We start from the raw sequence: 17,924 nt of genomic DNA, 5'->3' as shown, positions 1-17,924 counted from the left end.
TGTCAAAGTAGTCAATGATGGTGTCGTAGAGGGTCTCTTTGAGCTGCCGTTGGGTGTGGGAGCCGTGGGACTCAAACTGGGGGCTGCACATCTCATCCAACCACTGGAATGGAGACATGGTGGAAGACACAGAGACAAAAGGGGTGAGATACAGTATATAATTTTTTTCAGTGTTGGGAAAAATACTATAAAACTGTAGTATGCCAAATTACTGGCTAATTCACAATGGAAAGTAGGTAAACTACACCTCATCTATTCTCAAAAAAAATTAGCTTGGCAAATTAAAATTACTTAAAAGAAAAAACAACAGGAAAATATCACAATCTGAGTCTGGAATCTCATAATATTAAATGGAGGTACAAATAAACTGACACTAAGTAAAGTGTAGGTGTATTTAAGGATCAGGGTAATCTGAGGATGTGTTTGAATTATGAAAATGCTGTTTGTTGGGAAATTCATAGTATTTGATTACAGACATCTTTGTTGCAAAGCATAGATGATTTTAATCACATAGGTAATTGTTATTAAATGAACACCATGAGTCAATGGGCAGTGGCATTGTGCCATATTATACAACAAAAAATGCCATGTAGTTGTGTAATTATCTACCTAAACCTAAATTAAATGACAAAAAAGTAACCTTGTAATTGACCTACATGTAGTTAAGTATACCCAACAGTTTTTTTATTTATTGCTGAAGCAAAATAAAAAAAAGGTTGCAGTCAGACCAACTCTTTTACAGTGTCCCATTTATCATTATGTTGGAACAAGAACAGAGAAGAACTTAAAACTTAGTTTCTTTGCTGTAATAAATCAATATTAGTCCTAGGCAGAGTGTGCACAAAAACATGCGGCATGATGCTCATTTGTTATATAAATGAGACAATAGTTAATCTTCCATTACATAAATTGCACAGAAATTCATTTAGAAGCCAAACAAAAAGCATGCAGTGATCTCCGAAACTGGCTTGCATTATTAGAACTGTTCTATCTGCTAAGGAGAGTGGGGAAGAAGAGGAGGATTAGAGCATGCTGTGTGTTACAGCCCACTCTTTGCAGTAATATGAAACAGACATGACAGGAGTGACACCGACAATGAATAGAGATTATAAAAAACATTATAAAGTTCAACTGCTTTGATGTGATGATACCAGACAGACAGACAGAGGAGGAGAGAGGTGCCCCTGTAGTCCTCTGTCCCTCTCTCTGAGCCTCTAAGTGTCTCATAAAAGAGATGAAAAGACAAAAGAGGTCAAACACACTCAGACACATGCATGGGCACACAAGCCTGCACACACACACACTTACTGCATCAATCACCATAGTGATGAAGCCACAGTGGCCGATGCCATGCCATAAACTCACCTCGGAGCTTCATCATTTGGAGGCCAGAGACATAGCAACCATTTATCAGCTCATAAAAAACAGTCTCACTCATGGCAGACAGACAAGTAATTAGGCAGAGCAAGACACCGCCGCCAGAATTAAATGACAAAATATCTCTTTTAAGTGTGTGTGTGTGTGTGTGTGTGTGTGTGTGTGTGTGTGTGTGCGTGTCCTACCTTGAGCAGGCGAGAGTGCAGCAGCAGCGTGTATGCTGCCTCTGTGTAGTTTTCACCCTCCAGATGAAGGTCCCTCAACTTGTAAAGGTACCTGAGCACACACACGTGTACAAACACACACACAGTCACAGGGGTTAAGTGATACTTAATATGCAACTTTGACATCACTCCACTAGATGACACTGTTGTGCAACTTGAAGCCCTGCAAATGAATCAATCACAAGTGTGTCACTGTCTCATTCAATTTGTCTCTGTCACGCATGCATGCACATGCACACACACACACACACACATACACTGAAGTATGCCCACAATGTAGAAAGGTCATTCAAGAGCACACACAACAGCACTATTCAATTCAACGTTTGTCTTTGTAAAGGTCTCACAGATGTTTTGTAGCCCAATAATGTTTTAGAAGCCTGAAATAGTTGAAACTGGGAACACTGAGCTGCTAGTGAACCAACTTACCATTTTACAGACTCTTTTTCTAGCTGTAATCCTTTTCTATCTCCCTGTTGCTGGAGAAAACATTTTGCCACATGGCCAGAGGCTGGACTCTCTTGCTAAGGCACTGATGACAAAGCAGGAAAGCAGTGGCATCTAGATTCTACTAAATAAACTATTCCCTGTATGTTTGTGCAGTACGGATGCAGTTGTTCACTCTGTCTGGCTAAATGTTGAGGGGTTTGCCTTCATCTTTTTCTCATGTCATGTTATTTTCTGTGAAGACCATTAAAATAGTGCGTTATGGAGTCGTGACTGCACTCATAAATACACATAATGCTTTCTGACGCACTAAGTCGAATCTAGCTTATAATGAATTATAAGTTCAAGTGTTTCATGAACTAGTTAAACTAGAGGCAGACAGATGGAGCTTATATTATGATTACCTATACTCACCTCAACAATCAGCTGTAGAAAAGACTCAGTATGCTATAATAGTCCATGCAGTATCATAAATTATCATTGCATGTGTTAAAGGACCAGTGTGTAGGACATATAGCTTCTGTAGAGTGTAGAAACATAAAAAGACCAATTCTTATTTCCAAGTGATTATACTGTAATAAAATATAGAGAAATTATATTCCATTTCTGCCGATAGATCCTTGTAAATCTTTCACATTGGACCTTAAAGTGAAATGAAATACATATTTATGCACCTAAAATAATGCATGTCTCATCATAACGTTTTATTGTTAGAGGTAAGTAAAGGGGAATAAATTTTCATTATAAGTCACATCTGTCATATTTTATTACTGGTGATATGGTGCATCAGAAAACATTACGTTGAGTGCAGTCATAAAGCATTATGAATGCATTATACTACAATGGGAATACCCCCATAATGCACTAAATGTGATGTTCACAGAAAGTGTTACCTCTCCTCTCAGTCTGTCCTCTCACTTTTAATTAACTTATTCCATCATTTTATGGCTGAGAGTCTGTCTGTTCTGTCGGTCTGTTGACCAGTCCAGTTGCTGGTGACAGAGTGAATCATCAAACACAAACATTCAGTCGTTCTCTTGCTTTCCTGAATAAATTTTAACATTCATCTATTTGTTTGTTTGACTAACCCTTAGTCTCTGTCTCTTCACTCTCCATCCTTCTATGACTCTTCCTGTTCTCTTTCTCACCTTTTCTGACTCCACCCTTCCTTCACTTCCTTTCTCCATTTCTCTACATGAACCAGTCTTTTCAGCCCTGAAATGGTTTTCAAAAGCCAAAATAAAGCAAGCTGGTGTGTTACTCTCTGATAAATAAAGAAAAATTAAGGTTAAGGTTAAGAATGGAACCACTGGTTAATGGGTGTGCTTACAGACAACTTTGTTATTTTTCAACCAGGACCCTATTTTCTGATTTATTTGAGTCTAAGTGACTAATGGGGACAACAATTTTTGAAATTGGTCCGGTATTGACTGAGACCACTGCAGCCGTCAGCTGTGAAACGGGCTGCAATGTAATCCTTATGGGTAATTGCACTTGTCAAAGTGCATCCACTGAAAGAGCTTGTTTTGCCACTGACAGACTAAAATTGTTATTTTAAGGGTCTGACAACATTATGGTAGGAACCCCTACAGAGAAAGACCTTTTTGTTAAAGAGTAAGATCCTTTTTGTGTAACCAGAAACAGTCATTTTATCAATGTAAAACACACTTCATTCATTGTATGAATTGGTTGAAATAAAAACTTAGACCACCATGTTAGATGTGAAAATATTCTGGCTCGTCATATGTTTTTCCCCGTTGCTTCTCTGATGTCAGACATCCCTATTGTTCCTCTCCTGATATTTTCACATCTAACATAGTGCATTAAAGGCGCAAATACAACAGTGGAGATATGGCATTCTGAGCAGAGAATGAAGCCACATTCCCAGTATATCTACTGTTATCTAAGCTCCTCTATTCATCCTTGACAGCTTTTGTGAGCTTATGTTCATGTGTGTGCATATTCGTGCATGTATGTGTGCATGTTTATGCACACGAGTCCCTCTCGCCAAGTCACAATATATCTCATATTACAGCTAAACAGTGCACTAAAATATGTTTCTGAAAACATTTTTAGTGAGTAATAGGGAATTAGTAACATAATCTTGATCCATATTGGATCAGCACTGCCTAGTTTCACAGTCTCACTGTGAAAGACCTTTTTAAAAAACTTGTATTTGTTTTGGTCTGAATTACTGGTGGTCTATCAACATCTAGAGGAACTAAATGTCGTATACAGCAACTTTAAGTGTTTATTTAGTCCAAACCAAAGTTGGTGATTGTTGGAAAGACAACCCGAGAAAGTTTTGGTAAGTTTTACTTTGTTTTTATTGAGTTTGATAAAATGACTTGGCGAGAGAGCAATAAATTGGCCTTTTCTGGTTAAACAAAAACAATGTTACTTTTTAATAAAAAGGTCTTTCTCTGTAGAGATCCTTTCCATAATGTATAGATTAATAATCTGTCTGTCAGTGGCAGAACTAATTCTATTCCACACAGCCATTTCATTGAGCTGCTATGCACAACAGCAGCACCCTGATTCTGTTCGACCTGAACTGAACAGAACCTGAATGAGCATCATTGTAACACCTTTAGTTAACATACTATTTCATGTCAACAATGCCACTGTGAAAAAGGTTGAAACTACAGCCATTTACCCTCTTTAAGTGTGGCATACGCTATCACCTAATTCCACTAACAAGAGTCTGAGTGACAAAATTACCATAAGTACATTCAAAAAAGTAAGTATACATACTAAAAAAGCACACTTTTATTTATTATGCTACAGTGCAAACACCTCACAAAACAATAAACAAGTTTGATTGACTTGATCAAAGACTGTTGAGTTATTGTGTACCAACTGCAAAAAATATTATGCTATAAAGTTTACAAGTCCATTCAGCATATAATTAATACAGTATGTATAGTAGTATGCAATTGAGGACAAAACCACCGTTTTTTACTGCAGTGTTTGCAAATAAAAAACTAAAGAACAGACTATTAAATTGAGCCAATGATGCAAAAAAAAAAAAAAAAACAGAGTGAGGTTGCATATTTACAATTTACTCTGTTTTCTACTGAAGGGGCAACTTTAAAAATTGCAAATGGAGTCTCATAACGTACTGCAGAGTTAATTTTGTTGGATGCTGTTGTGGATGGCAGCGCAAAGGTAAATCTGAATGAATGTGCCACGAAAATGATGTTTTCTCAATCAGTATTTGGTTTATTTTAAGGTGTCTGGCTTCTACAAATACAGGCAACATCCAAGATATTCAGTAGTCATATTATCTTCCCAGCAATTCAGCTGCGATTTTAATGTTCCATAATCCCCACAGTGGGCCGTAACATAATGAGTTGTGGATTTTATCATCCATGCTTGGCCTGTTGTCATATACCTAGATCTTTGTGTGTGATAACATTCTGTTTTATTATAAAACACATACGTAGAGTTGAGATGTGTATTTGCATTGAACTATGTTTGTTTGCTGCCATTAACCAGCGAGCCAACCAAATATTACCATATTCTCCACAGGATAGACGGATGCAGCTGATCAACCACAGAGTCAAGCTCACATTCACACATACAGATAACTAATTATGTCCATAAGCCATTGCCAGAAATGCACCGCGGGACCTGACAGGATCTGTATTTCCCCTCGTTTTCTCTCTCTTTCTCTCTCCTGCCATCATCCTGTCTTCCTGCATCTCTCCACCTCTCCCTCCCTCCCTCATGCCCATCATGCCTCTCTTTCTCTCTGCTCTCCCTCCAGTCAGACCAAGAGCTGATCCCGTGGATTTTGACATTAATTCAGTGGGACTCATATAATCCCTTGTCAGATTATGAAGCCACACACACACTCACACAGAGACAGACATGTACACACATTCAAACGCACAAATGCATGCACATATGACACATACATGCACCACTTAAAGGCACGTAAATACCTGATATACATCCCCTCACGATTGATGTCCTTGTAAAAGTTCTGCAAAATCAAAAGGAGAGGTCAGATTAGTGTCAGTCTACATATGAGTGTGTGTACATACTGTTTATGTGTGAGAGATTGCACTGACTGTAACTTTCTAATTTTGTATTTCTGTGGCCCAGTGTTTGTCTCAATGGCTGTATGTGTGGGTTATGCGTATTATACTGTACACTGATTGCTTGTGTGTACTAATGTGTAGGAGTGTGTGCATGCTCATTTGTTAGTCAAGCAGCTCAAACTCCCAGTTTAATGAAGTTTAATGACATCTACAGAGAACAGAGGAGTGGAACGAACTGATGCAACCCCACCTCCCACCACCAGCGTGAGCCAGCAGACACAATGCACACATACACACACAATCACAAATATAATCTAAAAAAAAAAAAGACGAGCTCAATTACTGAGAGATTCACTGTGAAGCCGAAGCATACTGTATGCATATTTATATCTATTTGCTTTATTTTTTGAAAAGGTCAGATTCATCATTGTTTGCATCAGTGCATTTTAACTTAAGTAAGCCAATTTCCTGCTGGAGGCTGGCTCGTCTACATGAAGGTCAGATGTTCTTGCTCACAGTAGTCACCTTTGATTCGTCTTTTCAAAAAAACAAGACAGTAGAACTACAGTATCAGCTTCTATGCATCTTTCCAAACTAACAACTCACCAATAGGCAGCTGTTTAAAGGCGTACTGAACACTTTAACATATTTTTGAGCTTTAAACTAAAATATATTGGGGGTTAGGGTTGCACAGTTTGTGCAATTTTCAAATTGCAGAAGGTGCAAAATGTGTGTCAAAAAACTTTTAAATGAATGAATGTCTTGAGGCAGAGATGTCCTGTCCTACAAGTGAGATTCTACAGACATCTTCTTCTTTGGTACAGATTCCAGAAAAAGGAAGACACACCGCAGTCATTTAATATGTTTTTCAAATGAAAATAAGAATAATAATGTAAAACCTATCATTACCTCCAATTTGCAGTCAAAATAATCACAAATAAATATTTTTTCAGAAATTGTTCAGCCCTATATTTCATGGGTTTAAAATTGCTCAAAATGCCACCCACTGCTTGAAATCATCTTGAAACTTGCAAGGCATACGCTGAAAGAGTTGACCACTTGGAATTTTATACATCATATCATCATTTACAGGAGCTTATACATATATATGATACAACTATTTGTACGGCTGCACCCTAATAGTCAGCATTTATGCCAGTGTAAGTTCAGTTAGCTACAACACAGGCACAACACAGAAACCTTTTTAAAAAAGGCCACAAATGTGCTTCGAGTAACTTCCTGTTTCTGCAGACACAGAGTCTGACAGCAGCTGAGTGTTGTTACCTCCCACACATCACACATGTAGCCACGAGGTCAGACCTCCTACAGTGGCTGTCCTGTGCACCACCACCTCATCCTCTCCTCAACCCCTTGCCTACTTCTTAGCATTTTTCAAAATTATGCAGTGGGTGGAGACCTGGGGGTGAAGTTCCGCTTTTAAAAAATTTAAAAACCTTGTACTTGTATATATATTAAATATGGCAGAAGTGAACAGCTGAACATGTCTCTGGAAAGCCTTTAGCTCAATATTAGCAGAGGTTACTTTAGCCTGAACTGTGTGTGTGCATGATCCTGAATGTACACAAATGTGTTTGTTTTTCTTTGAAAGTGCATCTGCACGGAGAAGCATCGCATATACCTATGTGATTGTGTGTGTGTGTGTGTGTACTTCCTAAGTGAAGTTAGCCTGGGGGGCATGGATAGGAGAGTGCACTAGTGCCTGCTTGCCGGCAGAAGGGATTTTTTTAGCTGGCCAAACAAATGAAAGAGAATAGCTAATGGGCAGCTGCCACGGACTACAAGCTAAACACCTCTGCCATGTGCCAGCAGCCTCCCCTCCTCAGGGGGAAAATAACACATTTTAAGATATAAACAGACTTGCATCCATTTATTATTGACTGATCCTCCTAAACGTCTCAGAAACGTCTTCAAACATGAAAATTCTAGGAAAGAATTCAAATAAAATCTATCTATATAAAAGAAGGCAGACAGAGAAGGCAAACAGAGTTCAGGGGAGGAATTATATGAATTAATCTGATGTGGCGAGATCGTATGGCGGGTGGATGGGATCCGTTACTAAACCTGAAATACCGTGGGGGAGAATCTGATTAGGAGATCACATAAGAGAAAGGATATGGAACAGACAGGAGCTGATGCAACACTCTGCAAACAGCCAGAGACCAGACACAGAGATGAATCTTTTCTTTTAGATCAATCATCACACAAATTAAATGTAGGACAAAAAAGGGAATACAAAGACCTTGGCATGAAAGACAAGACATAAAATCTGTGTTTCATAATGAACTCCTCAATCAGTGTGGCTCTTTTACTGTGGTTGAGATTATTGACTGAGGGCTGTAAGGAACAAACTCACTTACTACCCTCAACTTACATTAGTCTTTCAATTAATAATGAGTTTATTGATGTGCGTATGTGTGTTGGTGTGTGCTGGTGTGTGCACGACTGAGATCAGCATCTTTTTGCTGTGAGGTTCAATACTACAGCTACAAAGTACAGTAGATGAATCACAAGGTTAGTGTCAATAAATGCTAATCCATGGTGACGCATGCCAGATTCACAACATATGGGAGATTTTGAAAGCGTCACAGAGCATCAATGAAACATGAGGAAAACAAAAAAAATATGAAATTCTTATGGAGGAAAGGCGCACAGCAACTCCCCTTTCAGAAAGCCCACTTTAACACCTTTGTCATGGCGGAGTAATTTATAAAGCTGATCAAGTCCACAGGAATTGAAAGTACAAGGCTAGGTCAGCTAAGCTTCAAAGAAGGAGGGACATACCAGAAGATTGACCGTGCAGCTCATGCGGTTGTTGCGGCTGTCATCGCTCATTACGGTGCGGTAGTCAAGGAGACGGATGAGGAGGCCCTTCACCAAAGCGACAAAGTGCTGCACTTGTGGCCTCAGCGTGGAGTTCTCTGCAGCACAGTCCAGCAGGCTGGCAGGCAAACATTCACAAGTTAATCAGCAGCGGGTTTTACCTTGATATTCAGTACCTATGTACAGTTTTGTGAATGTGCTGCTGAGAGACCAGTAACATGTGTCAACAGTTAACTTTTTGAGGCTTTGCAATCTACTATGAGAAGTAATTTTTTGAGACAACAGCCAAGCCATGCCATGGTCAAGATATTTTAATTTTGTGAATATGATATATCGTATTCCTGCAGTGCTATCACTTTATTGTAATTATACTGTGCTGATCAAATTATCAGTGTTATATGGAAAAAAATCAAAGAAATGAGAGCTGATGAGCATCCTTTCAGTCTGTCTCCATCAGTGTCGTTAAGACACTGTATACTGCTGATTTGCAAAGACTGCAAAGAAATTACATTGCTGTGGAAAAGCAGAACCGCTGTCTGTATTTCCTTTGTCAATAAGCTTTTTGTGTTTCTGCAACCTTTCACTATGAGCCAAGCGAAGTAGAAAGTAGGTCGGTTTTAGCCCCACTTTCTACATTACTTTATGCTGTTTACAAGGTTCATTATTAGAAGTTTGGTAGTTAGCTCAATTTATGTAAATTATTAATGTTAAAATACAAGCTGCTCCTGGCAATCTTGAGTGGACAGACTGTTAAACCAAATTTTATTTTGATAATAGGTGTTTCGTGGTAGGGCCATATTTTTTCACAGTAAAACTTGCACTTCAGATCTCCAGATTATTTGTGATGAAATGTTTGCCACAGTCAGAAATGCACTGACTGGCCCAACCACAGTTTAACATTTTCATCCTCTCTGCAGACGGCCTTAAGCCACATATCTATTCTTATACTCTTCCTTGCTCTTTGTAAAAGTAAAGGAAATCATGAACTGTGTGTTTTCTAAAATTGTTTGACATGCAAAATGTGACAAAGCAACTTTTAGGTATGATGACACTTTTTTTTTTCAATTCAGCAGTGGCACCTAAGTAAGTTACAACGGCACTCATGTAATAGTTGCAGTAATTGTGATATATTCTAATACTCAGGCCCACATAGTCTCCAGAAGGTGCATGTATCGCTCGTCTCCTCCTCCACCCTCCACCTCGTGGTCCAGCTTCAGAATGATTTCATTCTCAAACTGCAGAAGAAAAGAGACGGAGAGAAAGCAAAGAGAGAGTACAAAGGGAGACGAGAAAGCAAATGAGAGGAGGAATAGAAGAAGAAATCAATTATGCAAGCGTAATTAAGGTGTCTCTTTTACTTTTGTGTGCACTGTCACAGGAAACTGGTGGAGGAGCACAATGTGTGTGCGCCAGGGTTTCTGTGAAAGTGTGGATTTTGTGTATGCAAATGTAAATCTTTGTCTGCACACATACATATTAAAATCTTCACATATTTCTGTTATACATACAGCAATGTTCACTGTGTGTATTCAACATGTGTATATTATTTGTGTCATATAGAAATGTGAGAAAATTTCTGTATGACTGATGTTCACACGTTTCTGCATGTATGTGTGCATATTTACCTTGAGGAAGTTTCCAGAGTGTGCATTTTCACAAGTGATCATGTCAAAGAAGATGGGAATGGTGGCCCTTCTCAGCTCCTCCTCTGGGATCAAAGTCATCTCCAGGATGGGACCAACCATGCCGGGGATGAAACAGATCTTGTGACTGCCTAGAAGACGCACACACAACATCAAAAGGATAGTTAAAAGCATATCTGACCCATCTCCCCATGCTCACCCCCTGCTGAGCAAATTTTCACCCTGGTAGACAATAAAAATTCTCTTGTCTTCTCTTACATGTTATTCTATTCTAGAATATTCTATTCTAGAATATTCAACATCTAGATAATAACTCTGAACTCTGCTTCAGAATATACAACAATGTGAAATTTTCTTTATAGAGAGATTATTTAATTTACTATGGAAACAAAACAGAATTTAATGCTGAAACTCACATCACCTATGACAAAAATACTCATAGGCATTAGAAAAAGAATCGTGGGGTTTGACATGACATCTTTTGACCATGCAGTCATATCAGCTGGATGCACCGTCGCAGACCAACTCAGGAGGTGAGGCGGAGAGCAGAGATGAAGCCCATGCAAACCTTGCTTGGACTTAAAGCTACTACAAGGAGTTTTTAACTGGTTATGAAACAGCCAAACAACGCAAACAAGACCATCAACTTGAAATCAGATAAAATGAGCCTGTGTTTACATTTTTCCTGGCAAAGTGAGTAGTACTGACGCAAGTTAAAAAGAGGCAGGGAGAGATTTTTCTTTAGATTATGTTATTTCTGATGTTTCAATTTTGTGGTTATTACAGTGGGAGAAACTGCTACTTTTTTTTCTACTTCTTTTTTTGTACTTTTTTCCACAGGAGACTCCAAAATTAACAGAACATGAAAGTTCCTGGTGGTAGGTTTAAGGCGGTTCCTGGCTAATGTCCAGGCAGGAAAATAAAACATATGGAAGCTAAGGGGCTTAGGCCGGCCAAATTATGGGAGATCAGAGAGAGATCTGTTGTGCTCACATCTTACAGAGACCTGCTCCACAACAGTCTGGATCGAGCTGTTGCACTCGAACTATGCATCAGAACACAACAGTCCTGTACAATGGTCCCACTACTTCTCATGTGATGGTGTCGACCATATTATCGTCACCATCTTGTTGCTGCTGTTTCTATTCAACCTGAGGTAAATTTAAAAAAATGCACTACAGAATTATTTCCTGAGTGCATATGTATTTATATATATATGTGTATATTTAAATACCTATGTATATTGTTATGTTTTATTTTGTTCTACTCCAACTCTTATTAATTGTCTGTGTACTGTATATGTGTGTAGTATGAAGGAACTACAGCTCTCATTTCATTGTGCAACCCTGTATTGTAAAATGACAAGAAATGACCTTGATACCTTGATGTTATGTTAATGTCTGTCTATGTGAAACGGTGCTGACAGTGTGAACCCTTACTACCATTCGGGGTTGAAAACAAACTCCACTGACACTTGGTTGTGTTGTGGAGTGAAGTGAAAGTGAAGAGAAACCCACACACAAAGGTATTTCTTGATATCAGGGTAATCAAACATTTGCATAACCAAAAGCGACAGGGCAACCACACTCACATAAACTACATTTTCTCACCTAGTTTGTACCACATGTCACGTATAGCGAAGCCAATGAGTCTTCTCATGTCTCCATATCTGAAATACAGAGAGAGAGACAAAAAGAGACGGAGACAGAAAGATAAATCAACCCTTTTGTTAAGAAACAATGGCTGGATCAATAGAGTTATTTTCACCTTCTGAAACTCAGCAGCCCAGTGAAGAAGATAACGCTGCTCTAATTTGCCCCAACATGAACTAAATTGAACGTCTATCTACAGGCACCACACTGTTTTAATAGGCAGTCGGAGTGTAAACAGTAAATGCAGACTCCAAAATAGATCACAAATCACTGAGTGTTTCATTAGAGCAGCAGAGAGTAGGTGTGCGAAATAAGGAAATTATATGGCCCTTCTCTCACTTGGCCAGAATCTTGTTCCTCTTCGTCGGAGAGAAATGCTGAAGCTGCAGAGACTCTTGGGTAATAAACGCCACCGCCAAGTGGAAGTAGTTATTCCATAACTAGACAGAGGAGGAAAAGTGAAGAAGAGGAGGAATGTAGAGAGAGATGCAATATAGATCTATGTTAAAAATAGAACAGGCAGCATACACCAGACGAGACCTGTAAGTAGACACAAATAGCTTTACCTGTACTTCAAAGTCATCGTTATTGAGGAACTTCTGGTTCATAGTGTCTGCATAGGTGTTGATGGCTCTCAGGAACACTCTAACAGATGAAAACAGACATTAGCCTTTTAAAATGTATTTTTACACACAATGTTATACATTCTGTGTACTCCGTTTTCAACTTCATTTTATTATTATTATTCAGTGGATTTTATTTTCCACCTTCCATTCTATGTATTCTATTTTCATTCTTATTAGGTGTAAACCTGGAGGGGATCATACGGCTGCTTACAGTGTGTGTGTGTGTGTGTGTGTGTGTGTGTGTGTGTGTGTGTGTGTGTGTATGAGAGAGAGACCTGAAGCTTGTCTGCAGCTAATCTCAAATTCTACTGGACCAGTCACCCCATCAAGAACGCCTTAAAGGAATTTCTTCAAACGTGGTACAAATGTTCACTTGTACTCAATAATGAACTCATTAGATTTTAGTGGTTAAAGGTCAAAGGTCACTGTAACCTTGTGTCCATCCCACTATCGTGAACATCATATCTTAGCAATGCTTGGAGGGACTTTTTTCAAATTTCAAACATGTTTTTGGCCATAACTCAAGAATTCATACATTAATAATAACAGTCATCGATCAAAATGTTGAGAGGTTACTTCCAAAATTTCTTTTCGGGTTCCCTAATGGGCATCTACACTTGACTGAGTGCACTCCTCTTGTTTTTTGTCTTATTTTTTTCTATTATTGTCAAGTGGGTTTTATATCCCATCTTATTTTACATTAATTGGCATTCTTTCCTAGTTTTTATGCTCATGCTATGTTTTTTTTATATGAAACACATGCATGTAATTTCTTCCTTGTGAACCACTCCAGGCTGCATTTCTTGTACACAAGATGTTATACAAAAAAGTTTTTTTGTTATTACACACACAAACAAAACACCAAGAAAGTAGTATCAAGTGAAACGGAAATCAATGCCACAAAAATAACCCCCTTGTGCAATAGTTTGTTGATGAAAGATTAAATAATAACAAACACAAAATGAAAAAAGCAATGTCTGAGAATAAAAAGAGAATCTGCCAATGATCGAAAATGCAGCTTATTTGTTGATTTATCAAAGAGTTTCAGCTGCTCTGGCTCATAGCTCTTACACTGCTATTTCAGTCAAGGCTGTAATATTGCTTCAAATTCAAAACTTCTGTCACAATGATAGATCATGATAGCAACTTCACACAGTGTGCAGGTGTATCAGTGAGTTGTGACTTTGTGTGTTTCTAAAGGTATGTAGCAAATCTGCCTCAACGCTATCCATCTATCATCGTTATTCAGAGTTGACTGCCATTCCCTCTCCCTCACTGCCTCCTTCTTTCATTTTCTTTCTTTCTCTCCCTACCGGCACATCTCCCCTAACCCTCATCTGCAAACTCCTTACCAACCTGTCTTTGACTCTGCCTCACTCTCACTTTTACCTGTTTGCCTTTTCTCTACCTCTAACACAGCTGTCCTCCAGCGTACATCACAAAAAAACACACCCACGGCTTTCACTCCGTCAGCTCACACACACACAAACACATTTGTCACATCAGCCTTTTTCATCATCGCAGCTCTGATCCCAGCTTTACTATCTCCAACTTATCCCTGTGTGGGTTTGTGACTGTGGATATCAACAATCCTTTAAAATACCCATAAACCAAGCATCGATGCTTCAATAGCAGGCCATGCTGGGGCGGTGGTAGCCTATTTAGTTTGAGCAGTGGTTCTCAAGCTGGGGGTCAATTTTCAAGGGTCGCCACATGGTTGTGGAGAATAAAATAAAACATTGTGGGAATTAGAACCAAGAAGCAGCTCTCAGTAATGTCAGCCCCTCTAAGACAATTTAATTTTAATTTTTCAATTAAAAAAAAAAGCAAAACAGAGCTGGCCTCAAGAAATTTAACAGCCACTAAAAGTTAAAACTATAAACCAGCACAAAAATTACAATTACCAGCGTAAACCACCATGTGCTGAACAGGTGCACAAATGGCACTAAACTACTCAGTCCAGCACTAGGCATGATGGGAAATGAGGGTGATATTTTAAACAAGTAAATGACTTCTGATTGGACACACAGAGATGAAACTCTTCATTTTGGTGCTTTCGTGCCAAAGTATTATGCTTAACCAAGAAGCTAATTGTGCTAGAAACAGGGTTGCCATGCCTGCATTTTTCCCAAGGAATTGGGGTACTACTGTTGTGTTGCTATGGGTTGATTTTATTTTTCACTGGGTTCACTGGTAGAGTGGACCTATTTGATATCAGCACTATCAAATGAGAAACACAAGGCGCCCGTGTTTCCAACAGAGCCACGCACTCCCACCAAGCTCTGGAAACATCACCCTGACTTTCTGCGATATGGATTTTTTATAAGGGGTCATGAGCACAACATGATTATTCTGGGGGGTCATGACTTGAAAAGGTTTAGAACCACTGAGTTAGAGATGCCGACCTTGGACTGTGTACGTGCATGTGTATGCTTGTGGCATGGTACCTGTTCTGCACCATGATCATGGCCATCCAGTCAGAGGGATACACATGTTTCCCAATCAGGTCCTTGAAAAGCAGGAAGGACTCCATCAGGAAGTCCTGCAGTGAAATGGACAAGAAAAGGGGAATGTGTGTGTATATTACATCTTCATTCAATAGAGAGGCATTTGCAGGTGTGTGTGTGTGTGTGTGTATGTGTGTGTACTTACCACTAGATCTGTGGTTCCACTGAAGGTTTCTATGTATGTAGCATAGTGACGATCATCCATCTGACTGAGGATAGCTGTCATGCAGGCTACAACTCTGGACTACAAAGTTAAGTGTGTGAGAGAGAAAGGGAGAGAGAAAGAGACGCACCATTACTCTTTGGGCACTGTGCAGCTGCTCTTAAACTGAGTGCTATACATCTAAAGCCAAAGACATTTAAATCTCTTAAGGTAATTTGTTGCTGTACCATGTCAGAGGCTTTTTCAAAGAGTCTCAAAGAGAACCTCTTCCATCATTTGCTCATTTCAGCTAAAAATGTATGCCAATGTCCAAACTGCACTGACATCGTCGCATGCTGCTGACGTGCCCTGGAACAAAAGGGCAGCTCTCTGAGTGAGGAAAATTGTGGTGATGATATTTTTTAAAGAACAAAACAAGTCGCTACCTCAATGTTGTTCACAAATTAGCATAATTATTATAAACAAACATAACCATTGCCAAGAAGACTGGCAGCCTCTGCGGTCTCTAAATTGGATTCTATAGATTAAATTGTGGCCCTCTGCCAGTAGGTAGGATTTCAAAAAAAATATTTTTCACACAAATAAATGGGGAGAAAGATGAAACTCAAACTATGTGGGAGAGAGCAACACCAAAGAGAGTAGGATGTTTGACAAACACTGGCATCATGTTTATAGAATGCGAAATGTGAGATGTGGTCAGTTTCAGTGTCAGGGGCAGACATTTTACATAAAAAAAATCGTCAAAAAATCATATATTATAAAATATTGACATAAGACAACGTATCAAGCTTCAGATTTCACAAAAAGATGCAGGTAACAGCTCTGAACAACTACTCTCATTTTATTTTGCTGCTAAATTAAAATACTGCAGGGCCTATTTTCACCGGGTATTAACATGTGGTTTGAGTGCTGCGATCACTCAAGAGGACAGCTCTAGGAACAGGTGTGAATGCACCCAAGACACACTGAGAGACGGTCGCTCATTTGAAGGTGGTGACCACATTCTTTCAGTAGTGTCTACACAATGTGTCCCTGGCCACAGAGAAGGACCGCCTACTCAACTGATGTCCTGTCAGCACATCATTTGGTTTAACATAATGCAAATTATGTGTTTGGGCTCTTTTACTTGCCAAGACAAGAAGTAGATGTTTGTAAACACAATAACTGCAATAGCACCAGAGTCTCAAAAATTCATGCAAGTTTGAGAGTTGCTGAATGAGGTGAAACTTTGTGAAACATCAAATTTTACAAATGCAGAAGGCAGTGTCCAATATAGGCCGCTTCTTTGTCACCTGTGGAGAAAGACTCCTGAAAAAAAATCACCCAATTATGTGAGTTGTTAAGTTAGGAGAGAATTATTTCTTTCTTTGCACGTCCATTTGTCCCAGCGTGCTGGGTTACAGTAAATAATAACAAAACGGAAATCATGTAACTATAATTTATATTTGAATATAGAGCAGGAAAGTGAGATCTGATCACAAGTGGTCATACAAGAAGCATCTGGAGACACATTGTGATGGCCGGGCGTGAACCGATGTATTTAGAGATGTCTACTTGTGATCAGAGTCAGACAGACTAGTTATAGGGAGAATTAGAGATGGAAGATGAAAGAGAAGGAGTGTCAAGAGACAGAAGAGGAGGGAGAAGAAGCAGGAATTGCTATAACTGCGAAAAGTGAGACACACATGAAAGATGCAGATATGCAAAAAAAAAAAAAAAAGTTCGAAAAGTTCGACTACTAGACCGAGTAGTCTGTTAAGTGTGTGTGAAAACCACTTATGCTGAGAAAACCTCCTTAGGCTGGATTAAAGTGCAAAATTCATGGTAAATTTAGTGCAAACCTTTCCAGGCTGAGAGGAAGGAAGACACTGAGAGGGGCAGAGGCCAACAACGCAGAAGAAAACAAAAGAAAGGTGCAAAAACTGAACTGCACTGACCAGCAGAGAACAGAAATATCCAACAGCATGAATGTGAAAATAGCTTGCATAGATTACATACATATGATATCTCTCAGAGCAGTGGTTCCCAAACTCTTTAAGCACAAGACTCAAAAGACAAATGCGGGACCCAAACTTGTAGAAATATATCATGAATTGCCATAACATCTACATACATTTTTGAACTGATAAACTTATAAAATTTGCTGAGTGTAATGTTGAGTTCTCGCCACTTCATAATGAACTGGCACTGAAACATCACAGGGATTTTATTTAATTTGAAATGGATACAGGAAGTGTTGAGTCTTCATTAATCACATAAAGGTAGTACCTTTAAAAGAGCAAATGGGAGCAGATCAAAACAAGACTTCATAAGACAATACTGCCCACATTTCCCATCATGCCTAGACTGAGTAGTCTGTTAAGCTAGTTAGTCTTATGGTCTAAAATGCAAATGTTGA

At 39.0% G+C, this 17,924-nt stretch overlaps 1 protein-coding gene across 1 annotated transcript in view; it reads right to left on the bottom strand.

The window, feature by feature from the left end:
* The window catches only part of dock2 (dedicator of cytokinesis 2), a 135,446-nt gene that overhangs the window by 14,604 nt on the left and 102,918 nt on the right, over positions 1-17,924 (bottom strand). The window contains exons 27-37 of the mRNA XM_084719135.1: positions 15,509-15,607; positions 15,304-15,398; positions 12,797-12,875; positions 12,570-12,670; positions 12,189-12,247; positions 10,561-10,709; positions 10,085-10,170; positions 8,897-9,053; positions 5,996-6,036; positions 1,563-1,653; positions 1-103 (exon numbers count right to left, since the gene is read on the bottom strand). The exon at positions 1-103 is cut by the window's left edge and continues 8 nt beyond it. Of these exons, the coding sequence (XP_084575261.1) occupies positions 1-103; positions 1,563-1,653; positions 5,996-6,036; positions 8,897-9,053; positions 10,085-10,170; positions 10,561-10,709; positions 12,189-12,247; positions 12,570-12,670; positions 12,797-12,875; positions 15,304-15,398; positions 15,509-15,607 (1,060 nt within the window). The remainder of the gene's footprint in view (positions 104-1,562; positions 1,654-5,995; positions 6,037-8,896; positions 9,054-10,084; positions 10,171-10,560; positions 10,710-12,188; positions 12,248-12,569; positions 12,671-12,796; positions 12,876-15,303; positions 15,399-15,508; positions 15,608-17,924) is intronic.

The sequence above is a fragment of the Lutjanus erythropterus genome, chromosome 5 (genome assembly GCF_056507025.1).
Source record: "Lutjanus erythropterus isolate fLutEry1 chromosome 5, fLutEry1.hap2, whole genome shotgun sequence".
Lineage (NCBI taxonomy): Eukaryota > Metazoa > Chordata > Actinopteri > Lutjaniformes > Lutjanidae > Lutjanus > Lutjanus erythropterus.
The sequence above is the reverse complement of the archived record's forward strand: the minus strand, read 5'-3'. Positions and strand labels throughout refer to the sequence as shown.